The sequence below is a fragment of the Triticum aestivum genome, chromosome 7D, assembly GCF_018294505.1.
Source record: "Triticum aestivum cultivar Chinese Spring chromosome 7D, IWGSC CS RefSeq v2.1, whole genome shotgun sequence".
NCBI classification, from domain to species: domain Eukaryota; kingdom Viridiplantae; phylum Streptophyta; class Magnoliopsida; order Poales; family Poaceae; genus Triticum; species Triticum aestivum.
The window spans coordinates 114,879,609-114,898,087 of NC_057814.1; the positions used below are offsets into that span (position 1 = coordinate 114,879,609).

The 18,479-nt window shown below is 46.6% G+C and overlaps 1 protein-coding gene across 7 annotated transcripts; it reads right to left on the reverse strand.

Annotated features, from left to right (window-relative positions):
• Window positions 1-4,249: 4,249 nt before the first annotated feature.
• Window positions 4,250-12,232, reverse strand: LOC123165615 (putative pentatricopeptide repeat-containing protein At5g08310, mitochondrial). 7 transcript variants are annotated; one of them, XM_044583301.1, is made up of 5 exons: window positions 9,482-12,232; window positions 9,131-9,377; window positions 5,549-7,526; window positions 4,832-4,896; window positions 4,252-4,735 (listed from the first exon to the last, which is right to left on the reverse strand). In XM_044583301.1, the coding sequence occupies exon 1, from the start codon at window positions 12,088-12,090 to the stop codon at window positions 9,595-9,597; it is 2,496 nt and encodes an 831-aa protein (XP_044439236.1). In that variant the 5' UTR covers window positions 12,091-12,232; the 3' UTR covers window positions 4,252-4,735; window positions 4,832-4,896; window positions 5,549-7,526; window positions 9,131-9,377; window positions 9,482-9,594. The 7 variants fall into 7 exon arrangements, with proteins under 7 accessions (XP_044439238.1, XP_044439235.1, XP_044439237.1 ...); XM_044583306.1 differs by having other exon boundaries at window positions 4,259-4,735; window positions 5,549-5,723; XM_044583303.1 differs by having other exon boundaries at window positions 4,250-7,068; window positions 7,436-7,526.
• Between the last annotated feature and the right edge of the window lie 6,247 nt (window positions 12,233-18,479).

Genomic DNA, 18,479 nt, shown 5'->3' on the forward strand with positions numbered 1-18,479 from the left:
GAGTTCTGGGAAAGGCGTCGCCGCAACCCCTATGCGGAAGACCAAGAACCCAATTTGGTCAACCGCCCATTCTGGAACCGCTTTCAGTTTGCCATCTACTTTGATGTGATCAAGGCCAAGAAGAATCTTTATGTTGATGTTCGCTCCATCGACACGGATGCCATAGAAAAGGATCCTGAGTACTTTGGTGAAGCTCTTCAGATGTGTGCTCAGCTCAACATTCTCAGAATCATGCAGTTCAACAAGGACTTTGATGCAGATTTGGTGGCTCAATTCTATGCTACTGTCCATCTTGGCACTGATGAAGAAAGGACTCTGACCTGGATGACAAATGGCAAGTTACTGTCTGTCAAGTGGAAGGCCTTCATGGAGTTACTTGAGGTGGAAGATCACGGGCTTGAGACTCCTGTCGGCTTTCGCCCTCACCGCAATGTCAACTCCACTCACAAGCAAGCCCTCTGGCCCTACTGCACTGTGAACCTGTTCACCCTGTGACTAAGAAGGAAACCTATGAGCTGTCTACCTACCTGGACATCCTTCATCGTGTCTTTCGGGAGACCCTCTTTCCTCGCATCGGGAATCTGGATATGGTCCACTCCTATCTCGTGGATATGCTTCTTTTCTGCCAGCATGAGAAGGAAGCAAACACTGGCGAGTCCCTGGACATTTCTCATGTTATGTGGTCTGAACTTCTCACTGCCATTTCTGAGCGCAAGTGCCCGATCTATGGTCCGTTCATCATGCTGCTCATTGAGAAGGCCTGGGCACGTGTCTATCCCCAAGTGATGCTGGAAACTGGAGAATTGGTTTCTCATGAGATCAAGCGTCTGAGGAAGAAGGACAGTTGGGGCACCCCAGCCCCTAAATCCGGGGGTCCATCTTCTGCTGCTGACATGGAGACCGAGGACGGGGCTGAGGCTGATGATGACGATGAGGATTATGAGCCTTCTGGGACAGAGCCCTCTTGGGCAAAGAAGATCAAGCGCAAGATGAAGAAGCTCTTCTGCATGGAGTCTCGTGGTCAGTACATGACTCATGTGGCTGAGAAGAAGGCCAGGGGGCGTCACAAGGAGCTCATGCGTCAGCTGGGTGCGACCGTTGTTAGTGGGTCTAAGGGCCAGATCACTGAGGAAGAGGAGTGGATTCAGCAGCACTGTCCGTGGACCGATTCCGACACCGAGCAGTTTCTGACTGAGGATGGCAGTGCAGATGACCCTGCCAGGATGTGATGAGAGAGCTCCTCAGTTTGCCTTCACCTGGAGCCGTAGCGTCGCTCTTTGCCCTTTTGGTGTCTCGATGCCAAAGGGGGAGAGAGCTTAGGGATTTGTGCTTTATGGTGTGCTTTATGGTGTCGTCATTTTCTTTGTTGTGTCGTTGTGTTTTCTCGCCATTTGCCTTGTTTGGTTGTGTGCCAGTGAGACCTAAGTTCCAGATATATGGTGTAAGACATATGCTACCTTATCTTTTTCTATGTCTCTCTAGTACTTTGGTATCTCTTGAGTTGCTTGTCTATCCTGTTATATTACCTGCTCTCATGTATCCTATGCTTAGGTTGTTGGACTATAAAATATAGGGGGAGTGTTGATCCTAATGTGTGTGTCCTACATTCCAAAGGCACTACTAACTAGGTGCACACATTCAGGGGGAGCCCGTCTATATTTTGTAGTTCTAAGTATCTTTACTTTCATGATACATCCTTGTGCAAATCCCTGGTTGTCATCAATCCACCAAAAAGGGGGAGATTGTTAAGGCATATCTCTCTAGATGTAGTTTTGGTGATTGATGACAACATGTTTGCGGACTAATTGTGTGCTTTGAGCATTTCAAAGATTCATCATTTGGCACGAGACGATTTCTTTCCCCTCGGAGTGTCAGTCAAGACGGTGTAGCTCTTTCGCTTCTTTTCTGGTGAACTAGTTTCGTAGGAGTCACCGTACTATCAAGAGGGGGTCCGTTTTGGTAAGGCTAGGGTGGAATCAACACGTACACATCCTCTTTACACCCTCTGAGCCTTTCCGCTTCTTTGGAGGTCTCTTTCCCCCTTCTTTGGGCCGAGTCTGGTCCCAGCGGTAGTACCGCGGTACCCAGCGGTAGTACCACTTAGGGGTCACAGGCGGCAGTACCGCTCCACAGCGGTAGTACCGCCGGTGGGTCCTCAGCAGTAGTACCGCTGTGGTACCAGGCCTCTACCGCGTCGACTCGAGGGGTCATTTTTCGTGTCGGATTGTGCGGTACTTTGCAGCGGCAGTGCCGCTCATGAGCGGTAGTACCGCCCTACCACCGCGGCAGTACCGCTCGGGCCCGTATCTCTCCTGCCCTCCAAACTCCACGGTAGTACCGCCCGGGGGAGCGGTAGTACCGCTGTGCTCAGCGGTAGTACCGCTGCCTCCTGCGGTAGTACCGCCCCTGCGGGGCTGTTTTGGGGGTAACGGTTGGATTGTCCCCCCACTATATAAGGAGGTCTTCTTCCCCATAGTTGACCTACCTCTTCCCCCAAAAAGCTCCATTGTTGCTCCAAACTCCATTTTCGCCCGATCTCTCTCCCTAGCCAATCAAACTTGTTGATTTGCTCGGGATTGGTTGAGAAGGCCCCGATCTACACTTCCACCAAGAGAAATTTGATTCCCACCACTTATCCCTAGCGGATCTTGTTACTCTTGGGTGTTTGAGCACCCTAGACGGTTGAGGTCACCGCGGAGCCATAGTCCATTGTGGTGAAGCTTTGTGGTGTCGTTGGGAGCCTCCAATTAAGTTGTGGAGATTGCCCCAACCTTGTTTGTAAAGGTCCAATAGTGGAATCACGGCATCTCGCATTGTGTGAGGGCGTGAGGAGAATACGGTGGCCCTAGTGGCTTCTTGGGGAGCATTGTGCCTCCACACCGCTCCAACGGAGACGTACTTCCCCTCAAAAGGAAGGAACTTCGGTAACACATCCTCGTCTTCACCGACTCCACTCTTGGTTATCTCGTCCCTTTACTTTCGCAAGCTTACTTGTGTTAAATCCCTTGCTTGCTTGTGTGCTTGTTGTCATTGCATCATATAGGTTGCTCACTTAGTTGCATATCTAGACAACCTACTTTGATGCAGTTTAAATTGGTAAAGAAAAGCTAAAAATTGTTAGTTGCCTATTCACCCCCCCCCCTCTAGTCAACTATATCGATCCTTTCACTTGGGAGCGCTTTTCTCTATATAAGAGTTTTTCCAGGCTTGTCCTTTGCTACAAAAAGGATTGGGCCACCTTGCTGCACCTTGTTTACTTTGATTACTTGTTACCCGTTACAAATTACCTTATCACAAAACTATCTGTTACCGATAATTTCAGTGCTTGTAGAGAATACCTTGCTGAAAACCGCTTATCATTTGCTTCTGCTCCTCGTTGGGTTCGACACTCTTACTTATCGAAAGGACTACAATAGATCCCCTATACTTGTGGGTCATCATCGAACCCAACAAGGAGCAGAAGAAAATGACAAGCGGTTTTCAGGAACGTATTTTCTGCAGGTACTGAAATTGTTGGTAATAGATAGTTTGATAGCAAAGTAATTTATAACGAGCAAGTAATAGTAATGATAACAAAAGTGCAGCAAAGTAGCTCAATCCTTTTTGTAGCAAAGGATAGGCCAGAACAATCTCTTATAATAAGCAAATCGTTTTTGAGGACACACAGGAATTTCATCTAGTCACTTTCATCATGTTGTTGGTTCGTGTTCGCTATTTTGATAATTTGATATGTGGGTGGACCGGTGCTTGAGTGATGTTCTTACTTGAACAAGCTTCTCACTTATGATTAACCCCTCTCGCAAGCATCCGCAACTATGAAAGAAGAATTAAGATAAAATATAATCATAGCATTAAACATATAGATCCAAATCAACCCCTTACAAAATAGCGCATAAATTAGGGTTTAAGTTTCTGTCACTCTAGCAACCCCATCATCTAATAACTACTCCATAATGCAATTCCTTATGCCCAAAGATGGTGAAGTGTCATGTATTTGACGTTCACATAACACCACTAAGGGAATCACAACATATATATATATATATATATATATATATATATATATATATATATATATATATAAAATCAAAATATCGAACGAATACCAATTCACATGATTACTTATGACAAGACTTCTCCCGTGTCCCCAAGAACAAAAGTAACTACTCACTAAACATATTCATGCTCAAGATCAAAGAGGTATTGAATAGCATAATAAATCTGAACATATGATCTTTCACCAAATAAACCAATTAGCATCAACTACAAGATGTAATCAACACTACTAGCAACCCACATGTACCAATCTGAGGTTTTGATACAAAGATTGAATACAAGAGATGAACTAGCGTTTGAGATGAAATGGTGTTGTTAAAGATGTTGATGAAGATTGGCCCTCCCATGATGAGAGAGTTGTTGGTGATGACGATGGCTTCGATTTTCCCCTCCCGGAGCGGATGCTGATGCTCTAGAGTAGCACTGACCAAAAACGCGCGGGAGGGGGAAGGGGTTTTGGGTGGGCCAGGGCGGTTAGAAGAGGGCTTGAGAACGGTTCAGACTCCTGCAAACCCCCCTCCCCCACACGTTTGTCTTCAATTTACGGTAGAAAACACATCCGAACCGCACCGCGGACCGACACAAGACCGCATTAAATGACTTCCGCGCTTTGAACAACCTGATCCGGACGCATGCATGCAGGAGGTTTGTGTGTCGGTGTTGAAGATGCCCTCAGCTCCTGCGCCCAGTCTCTCCGATCAGTAGTTTGCTCCCATATGAATGGCGAACCGCCACCCCGCCATATCTTTCATGCACTGGGAACTAAGGATCTTACCAGGAACGCGTTGCTGGTTGTCTTAGTTCCTCGGAGGGCGATGGTAGACATGGTACCACCGTCGGCTGCAAAATAAAACGCCAAAGTACCATGGCTACTCTACGTCAACTTCAAGCTCTAACATTCTTTTTCACGCAACTAGCAGATTAACATCCCGGTAAAACAAAAATGGTTGAAAACTGAAATGAAAACCAGAACTTTGTTGACACCTTATTCGGCACATTCAGTAAACTACTCTTTAGATTACTTGTAACTTATCTCCAACACTTTCATAATGGAGACTACAACAATAGTTCCGGTAAATCATTTGGGTGCATAACAACTTGGATGGATCAAGACTACTTTTTTTTTGCCAAAGGAGTCTAAATTAAGTATCTACACAAAATTAAGGAAATCTGTTTCGCTCCACTACTGTAGCAGATTAACACTAAACTTCAGTCTGATCATAGCACGTGTACATAGGTAGATCACAAAGTCACCTACTATTTGCATTCAAACTTTTTTAGAGTACTATAATAGCTTCAAACAAAGTCTGGTATCATAGCAAAACATATCCTATTATTCTCTTCTTCCAAACACAATCTGATTAGCATCCCATTAAAATAAGATACCAAACATAATATACATGAACAAATTATAGTAACAATTGTACACTGAAGCTGCAGAACAAATCCCGGTTACAGAAGTTGGGGGACATAGACCCTAGAGGGTACTGACCTGGTGTCCCATTCTTGCTGATGGTGGTGTCATGAGTGTCCCTGTAGCCTATGAGGGCCAGGTCGACGAAGCCTTGGGTCCGCCTCCTGCCATCATCTTCTTGCCAGAGTTCACTCATGCCGACATCCGGCTCAGCTTTGGCGGCCCTGGCGCACAGCAGTGGAGTACTCGCGGCCTGTTAAACGTTTGGGCTTTTCTTCAAGATATCCTCGCCAAGGAGTCTCTTGAAGCATGCTTTCACCCTACTTTATAAATAAATATAGCCACATGGCCGAATGACAAGTTGTTGAGGAAATCTTCATACAAGTTTTTTTTTTCGCAAGTTGATCAAACAAAAGCACGACAAAACACACCAAACACCGCTAATAAGTACCATGAGTACACAACTAGATGATGTCAGAAAGCCGCCGAGAAAAATCATAGGGGAGGCCGGACCACCACGAGACACAACCTAAGGCCGCCAATGGCACAAGAACGCATGTCACCTGGAAGAAACCACCGGCCTTCGTGGCACCAACACAACCAGGCTACCGCCGGAGATGACCCCCTGCCCTCTCGCTCAGGACCGAGGAGCTTCAAGCCTTCAACCCTGCCGGCGAGCAGGCAAGACTAAGATAAGGGAAGACGTCGTCACGTATAAATGGGAGGAGACAATGACATAGCGTTACTGCCAACCACCCAATCTGAATCAGGGCCAAGTGTATGGAGGGCAACCACTCAGGTAACAGTAATCACTGGAAGAAACTTCGGGCCATGGATGTTCCTCCCAATCCCAAAGTGAGAAGCTTTTGGTGGAGAGTAATAAACGGCATATTGTGCCTTGCCGATCAGTTCTGACGGAGAGACGCATTGAAAGATCAAGAGTTCTCTCAATAAGGAATTCTCTCTATCGAAAGCTTATTACTAAGCCATTACCAGTCTGGGCAGATAGCAGGAAACCCGCTGTAGATAGTTCGCCATCGAACCACCCACCACCGGGCAAAAACCTGCTACCACCAAACCAGCATAAGTTCTACTCCCTCCGTTCCAAATTACTCGTCGTGGTTTTGAACTAAAACCACGACGAGTAATTTGGAACGGAGGGAGTAACAGACATGCATCTACTGCCAACATTGCAGGAGCAATCCAAAAGACACAAAACACAGGTGCAATTCTACAGCCACTTAAATAAACGACTACAGGAGACCCCAGCTTCGCATTACTCCAAGCACTCGGCCTCCAGATCCCTCCGGACGCAAGCTCCAGGAATACAAGATGTTTTCGCCCCCTGAAGAAGCCGAACTCATGAGAGACGCAAGAGTGGTAGCCTCATTTATCAGAGTATCAGTGTCTCGACTCGGGCCCTGAAGACGCCTTGCTCCTCACTTTTGAGCAAACCTGCCCAGTATAAGAGAAGTGCACAGATTGTAAACACAACTTCCACAGGGGATTGCATCTTATGCTTCTCAAGGGTGACCTTATTGCCGACACTCCATATTCCCCAGCAAACAGCTGCAATACACATCACATAGAATTTGGACCTGCCCGGCAAGAAAGCATACAGCCATGTCAAACTTTGCCACAAATTCCTAGGACAATAAGAGGTGCCCGGAATCCTGCGAATAGTTCCCCAGGCCGACTTAGCCACACACTACATGAGAAAAACAAGTGCTTGGCCGTTGTAACATCACCACAAAAAGAACAAAGGATTTCCAGGCAGTTTCTCTTGCGCAAATTATCACGTGTCAGAATAGAGTTCTGAAATAACTGACACACAAAGACCTTAATCATTACTGGGATGTGCGCTCTCCCAATCCATTGATTATTAGCCCCAGCAAGCCCATTCTCCAACCACTTATAAACAGATTTGGTTAAAAACAGCTTGTTCTTAGCATGAGCCCAACTCACCTTATCAGGAATATCATTCAACACCATAGACTCGGCATTTTTTAATCTCCTCCCCTCCCAATGTGAGAGACTTCCATCATAAAGCCTTCTTCTAAAGGATAAAGCCAGCCCAGAGTTTAAAGCATCAGCCACAGTAAAAATCCTCCGTTGACAAATGTCAAACAGACCAGGATATTGAGCTTCCAAAGTACCCCCAATCATATGAACTTCTCTCAGATTTAAAGTATGAATAATTGAATTAAAAATATCAGATGATCGAGGGAGCGATGTATATTTATTCTTTTGCCCACAATGTCTCAAAACATTAAATCACCACATGGGGTACAGCGATACTATTGCAAAATTCAGACATCTCAGAAAGAAATTCCAACTTATGCTCAGCATGAGCAGCTCCATACACAACTAACACAGCCAACTCCAAATTCAACGTTTTATGCTTCACACTAAGCTGCATAATATAAAACCCTCTCCTAACAGAAATAGTATCCCAGGTTTCCATCTTAATACCACAAAGAATATCCCGAGACTTCCCAACAGAAGCAATGCAGTGCCAATCAAAACAAAAAATCCAGGATCAATTTTTCTAAAAAAAACATCATTATATTTCCTCTTTGTAGTCTCTTAAATTCCCAGGACATCCAGGGGATGAGCATGACTGCTGACTTCTAGTACAAGGTATAGAAGAGGAGGTAAGAGACGAAATAGTGACATTTTCTTTTTTTACTAGAAACTACAGTAAATGTCTCCTACTCTTCCACTACAGTATCATGCCCGTTTGATAACAAAGTATTTTCTAAGTATTTTAGGAATACTGCAGTTTTTCTAGTTACCACAGTTTAATTACTGTGAGTTGTTTGGTTACCTAAAAAACTGCAATATTAATACCACAGTATCTCTAATACCATGGTATTTTCTCTGTCTAAAAAAAAGAGGGACTGACCTCTTTTTTTTTAAACTGAGCAACCGAAAAAGACGAATCCACGCACGGCTCAAGGTCGTTGTTCTTACTTAACCGGTTCTGATGGCGCCCAATTTATTAGGATCTTCAGCTCGGTGATTTGGCTATCTGTTAGGATCTTCACAGTGATTTGACTCAACGAAACATCAAAGAGTTAACTCACTGTGATTTGACTCAACGAAACATCCAAGAGTTAGGCTGGTTCCTAGTCCAGTACACGATTAAAAATCGGCATGGTAAGCTGGACGCAGAAGTAGCGACTCCGTTGGTGAACTAGTCAACTACTGTTTGCACGCAATGGCGGCTGGCTTAAAAAACACGCGTGTTTGCTACAGCACGGCTAGCCAACATTTTTTTACATTGATGCGCACCATGCTATCAAACAGGTCCATTGTATTCTTGATACTTCAAAATATGTTGATATGTAAAAACCGTGGTATCCTATAACCACATGCTAAAATACTGTAGTTTTTCAATACTTCGGTTTTTACAATATTTTGTTGCCAAACACAGCTAGCCACAGGGCACAGGGGGGCGACATTTCCATTCGAGTCATGAATATCTAAACAGTTCATTTTTCTTACTAATTTGTTCCCTGGATAATTCCAATTCCTTAAGAACATCAATAAAATCAAAATTATCCAGGGGTATATCAACACCCATCATCGATGCTCTAAACATAATCTCCATATTGGATAGTACAGAAAAGGAATTGCTGTAATTGAATGCAGGATTACCTTCCATATTTCTCTTAGCAAATTCGGCAGCCTTCACATACACCATATCACATTTAGTTCTACAATTACATACGGTATTTGAATCAACACTTGAAGTCTTGGATACGACTGGGGCCTATAAAGGATATTTAAACCAGAAGGTGTTCATCCAATTCAGAAGCAACCATGAGGAACACCTATTGAGAACTCCACAAATTTAGTTCCATTGATCTTAAGCCCCAAGCTGCCAACAATTAACATACAGGACCTACAATAGATGATAAACATCATGTCGTAATTTGACAAGAGAAATATTATTGTACTACAAAGAGGGAAGTAACCACTGAGAAGCGTTTTCCAGATCAAAGATACCTTGAGAAAGTAGTTGCACACAGTAGGAACAATCTGCTAGCAGCAGGAAAGGGCTTCCTGGTTAGAGACAAGGACTTGAGGAAATCATCCAAAACTCATGCCAGCAACAAATGTCAGTTTCCATCTTTCTTGCCCATAGTTTGAGCCCTTGAAATTAAACCTTTCTCTACAAGTATACTTATCTCTGGAGAAGTTCTTCCATCTTTAGACAACACTTCAACTGCTTTATTTATCAATCCTACCATTTTCAAATCATCACCCTGTGTCATGTCCCTTTGAAGAACCTCTTTCAGAAGTTCACATCCTTTAGTTGTATTCCCATTTGATATCAAAGCATTTATAAAATATAAGCAGGAAAAGGTATCTAACACAAAACCTTTCGTCATCATCTCCTCATAGTAGGTCAGAGCAGTCTCTACTCGACCACACTTGCACAATCCATTTACAAAAGCAGTATAAGCTATCTTATTTGGAGCACAACTTTTATCACTCATTTTGTGCCACAAAACAATGGCTTCGTCAGGTCTTCCAGCACCGCAGAGTCCATCTATCAAGCTTGTATATGTAACTACTGTTGGCGACTTTTCTTCATCAACCATTTTATTTAAGCAATCAACCGCTTTTTCAATATTGCCAGACTTGCACCAAACATCGATCATAAGGTTGTAGGTAACAACAGACGGAAACAGACCCTTCTCCAACATCTCTTCCATAATTTCTTGCGCCTCATTTAATTTACCTGATAGACGGAACCCATTTATCAAGATATTATGTGCTACCACATCAGGAAGATAAGATTTGGCAGAAATGTCACGGAAGAGTCCTAACGCATTGTCCACCTCACCGGTTTTACACAGTCCATTCATGGCTGCGGAGTATGTCACGATATCAGGAAGAAAACCCATTTTGAGCATTTCTTCTAGAAAGCCAAGAGCTTCTGTTATCCTGCCACTAAAGCAAAGCTGTTGCACCATTTCTGTGCAATTCTTTATCCATGGTCTATGTCCATTGGTGCACATCTCCCTCAGTAAATCAGAAGCACCATTTGGATCTTTTCTCCTGCAAATGCCATAAAATAATGAATTATATGTGAACTCCGTGGGAATCACACCAAGATCCTTCATTTGGTTAAACAATTTGTATCCTTCATCTAACCTATCTGCATTGCACAACTCATAGATCAAATCATTAAACATCAATAGCTTTCCCTTGCTGCCAAAGCCAACCATATCCTTTACGAGAGCTAAGGCATCATCCAGCTTCTTAACCTTACAAAGGCCGCACACAACAATGTTGAAGGAATCAGAGTTTGGCTTCACATCCTGCATGGTATCGAACACATGTGCACCAACAGTCAAACCATCACTAATCCCCTGAACACCACGTACCCTTGAGGTGAGCAACTGATAAGCTACTTCTACCTGCCCGTGGTTAACAAGCCCTTGTAGAACCACATTGTACAGTGCAGTAACATCACTAGGTTTTAACTTCCCAGCATTTTCATTGATAAACGGGCCAACAATGGCAAAATCTCCTTCATGAATGAAAGCCTCAATCATATTCTTGAGTAAGCGGACATCAGGAACAACCTCGCTGCTCTTCATTACCTCAAATATTTTCACCGCCTTTCCTATTTTCTTCTGCCTGCAGAGACCCTCAATTAACACGCCGTACATTGGCAAATCAGCAACATAACCATAAGTGGCCATCTTGTCAAACATCTCAATGGCTTTGTCGATCCTGCGCTGTTTTGCAAACCCATGGACTAGCACGCTAAGTGTCTTCTCACTCGGCCTCATCCCCAACACTTCCATCCTCCCCACGAGCTCAACCGCCCCGTCCACCTTCCCCCATTTGCTGAACGCCACCGCCAGCATCGTCAGCACATGCTCGTCCACCCACCCATGCTGGCTCATCCTTTGGAACACGTCATTGGCGTCATCTGGACGGCCTGCATTGGAGTAGCACTGCAGGAGCGAGGTGAGGGTGTACTTGTCGACACTTCCATCCCCGCATTTCACCAGCATCTCCTGGAGCCTTGCCTCCGCGTCGTCCGCGCGGCCGGCCTTAGCCAGCGCGTCAAGAAGGCAGTTGAAGGTGTACGAGTTGGGAGTGCAGCTAAGGCGCGCCCTCGCGCTGTCAAAGACGCGAGCGGCGGTGTCAGGAAGCCCGGCGTCGCCGAGGCAGCGGAGGAGGAACCCCAGCGCGCCGGGCGTCATGGGGCAGCCCGCGGCGAGCGCGTCGGCGGCAAGGCGGTCGAGGTGGGCGGGCTGGCGGCGCCGCAGGAGCGAGGCCATGGCGTTGAACGAGTAGCAGGAGTGGCGGAAGCCCGGCTGCTCGTCGGCCCAGCGGAAGAAGTCGAGCGCGTGGCGCCAGGACGGGAGCCGCGCGATGACGGATTCCACGGCGGGAGCGGTGAGGTGGGCCGCGAGGCGGCGGAGGCGCTCCCCGTCGCGGGAGGCGCGCGGGCGGGAGAATTCGTCGAGCAGGTGGTGGGCGAGGTAGGACGGGGAGGCGGGCGCGGGCTCTGCTGCCTGTGGGAGAACAGTGGTGAAGGACTTGAAGAAGGAGGACGACGTGGACGCGCCGGCGATGCGCCGGAGAGCCATCGAGACGGCCGGATTTTACGCAGCGGAGTGGAGGCGGAAGGTGGACGCTACGCTGTCGGCAAGCGGCAACGAACGGTGGACTCTCGAGTTTTTCTCTCTCCTTTTTTTTGTCGCTTGAAGATGGGACTCTCGAACGGTGGTTAGAGCAACTCGCCGGGCCGCGATTTTCAGGCGGATTAACTGGACACTAAAAAAAAAAAACAGTTCGACCAGGTCCGCTAAAAACGGCCCGGCCCGTAAAACGTTTAAAAGAGACCCGTAAACCGCCCGCGAATTCGCGATATATACCGGCGCCTAATCGTGTTTCAGGTTCCCGTCCTCCTTTTCTCTTATCCTCCTCTGCCGCATTTCACCTTCTCCAGCTTCAAATCGCTCTCCCTCCAGCGTAGTTTTCCGGCGAGCGTAACCACCGAAACCATATGCGCAGTATTCGTCTCTGGGGTGTTCTTTCTGGCAAGATACCCTGTCCGCCGCGTCCAATTCCTCTTGTGGCTCCTACTCCGCCGATGCCACTGGTTCTTGCCGTCGATGCTAATCAGGTTGCGAAGGATGCAGCTAAGCTTCTGATGAGACTGTCGTTCGTGCTTATGATGAGCCGGTTCTAGCATATGAGGAGGCTCTTCGCACTTATCATGAGGCTTCGTCTGTTTACACTCATTGGCTTGATGATGATGCTCGTGTTGTTGTTGCTGTTCACACTTGTAGTGTTCTGTTTCAGTCTTTCTTTGAGTTCCTAGGCCTTCCTATCGTATTTGAGATGTGGACCCGTCTTTGTCAGCGCTATCAGCCCTCTGGTGATGCCTTATACATGTCTGTGATCCGCCATGAGCATGCCAGGGCGACTCTAGTGTTGATGATTTCTATGCACATACTTTGCTATTCGGCGTCAAGTTGATTCTCTCTGCACTACTGGTTGTCACACTTGCCAGTCTTGTCAGGTTGTTGTGTTGATTTTGGAGTTTCATCGTGTCTACGAGTTCCTGTCTCGGCTTCGTAAGAAATTTGAGACCTGGCGCGCTCATTGCGTGTGGTCGTATTCCCTCATGGATGCGCTTTGTGGGATTGCTAAGGAGACTCGCTTACGCGGCCTTGATTTACTTGAGGTTCCCTCTATGTTCACTGCTCGAGCTCCTGCTACGTCGTGTGCTGCACCGACTTCAACTTTTCCCGTTGCAGTGCTCTGCTGCTCTTGCGCACTCCCACTTGTTGGGAATCGTAGCATAATTTAAAATTTTCCTACGCTCATCAAGATGCATCTATGGAGTCTACTAGCAACGAGGGGAAAGGAGTGCATCTACATACCCTTGTAGATCGCGAGCGGAAGCGTTCCAATGAACGTGGATGACGGAGTCGTACTCGCCGTGATCCAAATCACCGATGACCGAGTGCCGAACGGACGGCACCTCCGCGTTCAACACACGTACGGTGCAGCGACGTCTCCTCCTTCTTGATCCAGCAAGGGGGAAGGAGAGGTTGATGGAGATCCAGCAGCACGACGGCGTGGTGGTGGATGTAGCGGGTCTCCGGCAGGGCTTCGCCGAGCTTCTGCGAGAGAGAGAGAGAGAGATGTTGCAGGGGAGGAGGGAGGCGCCCAAGGCTGTAGGTTGCTGCCCTCCCTCCCCCCCTTTATATAGGCCCCTGGGGGTGCGCCAGCCCTGGGAGATGGGATCTCCAGGGGGGGCGGCGGCCAAGGGGGGAAGGGGTTGCCTTGCCCCCCAAGGCAAGGGGGAAGCTCCCCCTAGGGTTCCCAACCCTAGGCGCATGGGGGGAGGCCCAAGGGGGGCGCCCCAGCCCACTAAGGGCCGGTTCCCTTCCACTTTCAGCCCACGGGGCCCTCCGGGACAGGTGGCCCCACCCGGTGGACCCCCGGGACCCTTCCGGTGGTCCCGGTACAATACCGGTAACCCCCGAAACTTTCCCGGTGGCCGAAACTTGACTTCCTATATATAATTCTTCACCTCCGGACCATTTCGGAACCTCTCGTGACGTCCGGGATCTCATCCGGGACTCCGAACAACTTTCGGGTTTCCGCATACATATATCTCTACAACCCTAGCGTCACCGGACCTTAAGTGTGTAGACCCTACGGGTTCGGGAGACATGCAGACATGACCGAGACGCCTCTCCGGTCAATAACCAACAGGGGGATCTGGATACCCATGTTGGCTCCCACATGTTCCACGATGATCTCATCGGATGAACCACGGTGTCGAGGATTCAATCAATCCGTATGCAATTCCCTTTGTCAATCGGTATGTTACTTGCCCGAGATTCGATCGTCGGTATCCCAATACCTTGTTCAATCTCGTTACCGGCAAGTCTCTTTACTCGTACCGCAATGCATGATCCCGTGACTAACGCCTTAGTCACATTGAGCTCATTATGATGATGCATTACCGAGTGGGCCCAGAGAAACCTCTCCGTCACACGGAGTGACAAATCCCAGTCTCGATCCGTGCCAACCCAACAGACACTTTCGGAGATACCCGTAGTGCACCTTTATAGTCACCCAGTTACGTTGTGACGTTTGGCACACCCAAAGCACTCCTACGGTATCCGGGAGTTGCACGATCTCATGGTCTAAGGAAAAGATACTTGACATTGGAAAAGCTCTAGCAAACGAAACTACACGATCTTTTATGCTATGCTTAGGATTGGGTCTTTCTCCTAACGATGTGATCTCATTATCAATGACATCCAATGTCCATAGTCAAGAAACCGTGACTATCTGTTGATCAATGAGCTAGTCAACTAGAGGCTTACTAGGGACACTTTGTGGTCTATGTATTCACACATGTATTACGATTTCCGGACAATACAATTATAGCATGAACAATAGACAATTACCATGAACAAAGAAATATAATAATAACCATTTATTATTGCCTCTAGGGCATATTTCCAAACAGTCTCCCACTTGCACTAGAGTCAATAATCTAGTTACATTGTGATGAATCGAACACCCATTGCGTCCTGGTGTTGATCATGTTTTGCCCTAGGGAGAGGTTTAGTCAACGGATCTGCTACATTCAGGTCCGTGTGTACTTTACAAATATCTATGTCTCCATTTCGAACACTTTCACGAATGGAGTTGAAGCGACGCTTGATATGCCTGGTCTTCCTGTGAAACCTGGGCTCCTTCACAAGGGCAATAGCTCCAGTGTTGTCACAGAAGAGAGTCATCGGGCCCGACGCATTGGGAATCACCCCTAGGTCGGTAATGAACTCCTTCATCCAGACTGCTTCCTGTGCTGCCTCCGAGGCTGCCATGTACTCCGCTTCACATGTAGATCCCGCCACGACGCTTTGCTTGCAACTGCACCAGCTTACTGCTCCTCCATTCAAAATATACACGTATCCGGTCTGTGACTTCGAGTCATCCAGATCTGTGTCGAAGCTAGCGTCGACGTAACCCTTTACGACGAGCTCTTCGTCACCTCCATAAACGAGAAACATATCCTTAGTCCTCTTCAGGTACTTCAGGATATTCTTGACCGCTGTCCAGTGTTCCTTGCCGGGATTACTTTGGTACCTTCCTACCAAACTTACGGCAAGGTTTACATCAGGTCTGGTACACAGCATGGCATACATAATAGACCCTATGGCCGAGGCATAGGGGATGACACTCATCTCTTCTATATCTTCTGCCGTGGTCGGGCATTGAGCCGTGCTCAATTGCACACCTTGCAATACAGGCAAGAACCCCTTCTTGGACTGATCCATACTGAACTTCTTCAATATCTTGTCAAGGTATGTACTCTGTGAAAGACCAATGAGGCGTCTTGATCTATCTCTATAGATCTTGATGCCTAATATATAAGCAGCTTCTCCAAGGTCCTTCATTGAAAAACACTTATTCAAACAGGCCTTTATACTTTCCAAGAATTCTATATCATTTCCCATCAATAGTATGTCATCCACATATAATATGAGAAATGCTACAGAGCTCCCACTCACTTTCTTGTAAACACAGGCTTCTCCATAAGTCTGTGTAAACCCAAACGCTTTGATCATCTCATCAAAGCGAATGTTCCAACTCCGAGATGCTTGCACCAGCCCATAGATTGAGCGCTGGAGCTTGCACACTTTGTTAGCATTCTTAGGATCGACAAAACCTTCCGGCTGCATCATATACAACTCTTCCTTAAGGAAGCCATTAAGGAATGCCGTTTTGATGTCCATCTGCCATATCTCATAATCATAGTATGCGGCAATTGCTAACATGATTCGGACGGACTTCAGCTTCGCTACGGGTGAGAAAGTCTCATCGTAGTCAACCCCTTGGTCGTTAACCCTTAGCGACAAGTCGAGCTTTGTAGATGGTCACATTACCATCCGCGTCCGTCTTCTTCTTAAAGATCCATTTGTTTTCTATGGCTCGCCGCTCATCGGGCAAGTCAGTCAAAGTCCATACTTTGTTTTCATACATGGATTCTATCTCGGATTTCATGGCTTCTAGCCATTTGTCGGAATCCGGGCCCGCCATCGCTTCTTCATAGTTCGAAGGTTCACCGTTGTCTAACAACATGATTTCCAGGACAGGGTTGCCGTACCACTCTGGTGCGGAACGTGTCCTTGTGGACCTACGAAGTTCAGTAACTTGATCTGAAGCTTCATGATCATCATCATTAACTTCCTCCCCAGTCGGTGTAGGCACCACAGGAACATTTTCCCGCGCTGCGCTACTTTCCGGTTCGGAAGGGGTGACTATCACCTCATCAAGTTCCACTTTCCTCCCACTCAATTCTTTCGAGAGAAACTCCTTCTCCAGAAAGGACCCATTCTTGGCAACGAAGATCTTGCCTTCGGATCTGAGGTAGAAGGTATACCCAATAGTTTCCTTAGGGTATCCTATGAAGACGCATTTTTCCGATTTGGGTTCGAGCTTTTCAGGTTGAAGTTTCTTGACATAAGCATCGCATCCCCAAACTTTTAGAAACGACAGCTTAGGTTTCTTCCCAAACCATAATTCATACGGTGTCGTCTCAACGGATTTAGACGGTGCCCTATTTAAAGTGAATGCGGCAGTCTCTAAAGCATAACCCCAAAATGAGAGCGGTAAATCGGTAAGAGACATCATAGATCGCACCATATCCAATAGAGTGCGATTACGACATTCGGACACACCATTTCTCTGAGGTGTTCCAGGCGGCGTGAGTTGTGAAACTATTCCACATTTCCTTAAGTGTGTACCAAATTCGTGACTTAAATATTCTCCACCACGATCTGATCGTAAGAATTTTATTTTCCTGTCACGTTGATTCTCGACTTCACTCTGAAATTCCTTGAACTTTTCAAAGGTTTCAGACTTGTGTTTCATTAGGTAGACATACCCATATCTACTTAAATCATCAGTGAGAGTGAGAACATAACGATATCCTCCGCGAGCCTCAACACTCATTGGACCGCACACATCGGTATGTATGATTTCCAATAAGTTGGTTGCTCGCTCCATTGTTCCGGAGAACGGAGTCTTGGTCATCTTACCCATGAGGCATGGTTCGCACGTGTCAAATGATTCATAATCAAGAGACTCCAAAAGTCCATCTGCATGGAGCTTCTTCATGCGCTTGACACCAATGTGACCAAGGCGGCAGTGCCACAAGTATGTGGGACTATCGTTATCAACTTTACATCTTTTGGTATTCACACTATGAACATGTGTAACATCACGTTCGAGATTCATCAAAAATAAACCATTGACCAACGGGGCATGACCATAAAACATATCTCTCAAATAAATAGAACAACCATTATTCTCAGATTTAAATGAGTAGCCATCTCGAATTAAACGAGATCCAGATACAATGTTCATGCTCAAAGCTGGCACTAAATAACAATTATTGAGGTTTAAAACTAATCCCGTGGGTAGATGCAGAGGTAGCGTGCCAACGGCGATCACATCGACCTTGGAACCATTCCCGACGCGCATCGTCACCTCGTCCTTTGCCAGTCTCCGTTTATTCCGTATTTCCTGCTTTGAGTTACAAATATGAGCAACCGCACCGGTATCAAATACCCAGGAGCTACTACGAGTACTGGTAAGGTACACATCAATTACTTGTATATCACATATACCTTGGGTGTTGCCGGCCTTCTTCTTGTCCGCTAAATATTTGGGGCAGTTCCGCTTCCAGTGACCACTTCCCTTGCAATAAAAGCACTCAGTCTCGGGCTTGGGTCCATTCTTTGACTTCTTCTCGGCAACTGGCTTACCGGGCGCGGCAACTCCCTTGCCGTCCTTCTTGAAGTTCTTCTTACCCTTGCCCTTCTTGAACTTAGTGGTTTTATTCACCATCAACACTTGATGTTCTTTTCTGATCTCTACCTCAGCTGATTTCAGCATTGAATATACCTCGGGAATGGTCTTTTCCATCCCCTGCATATTG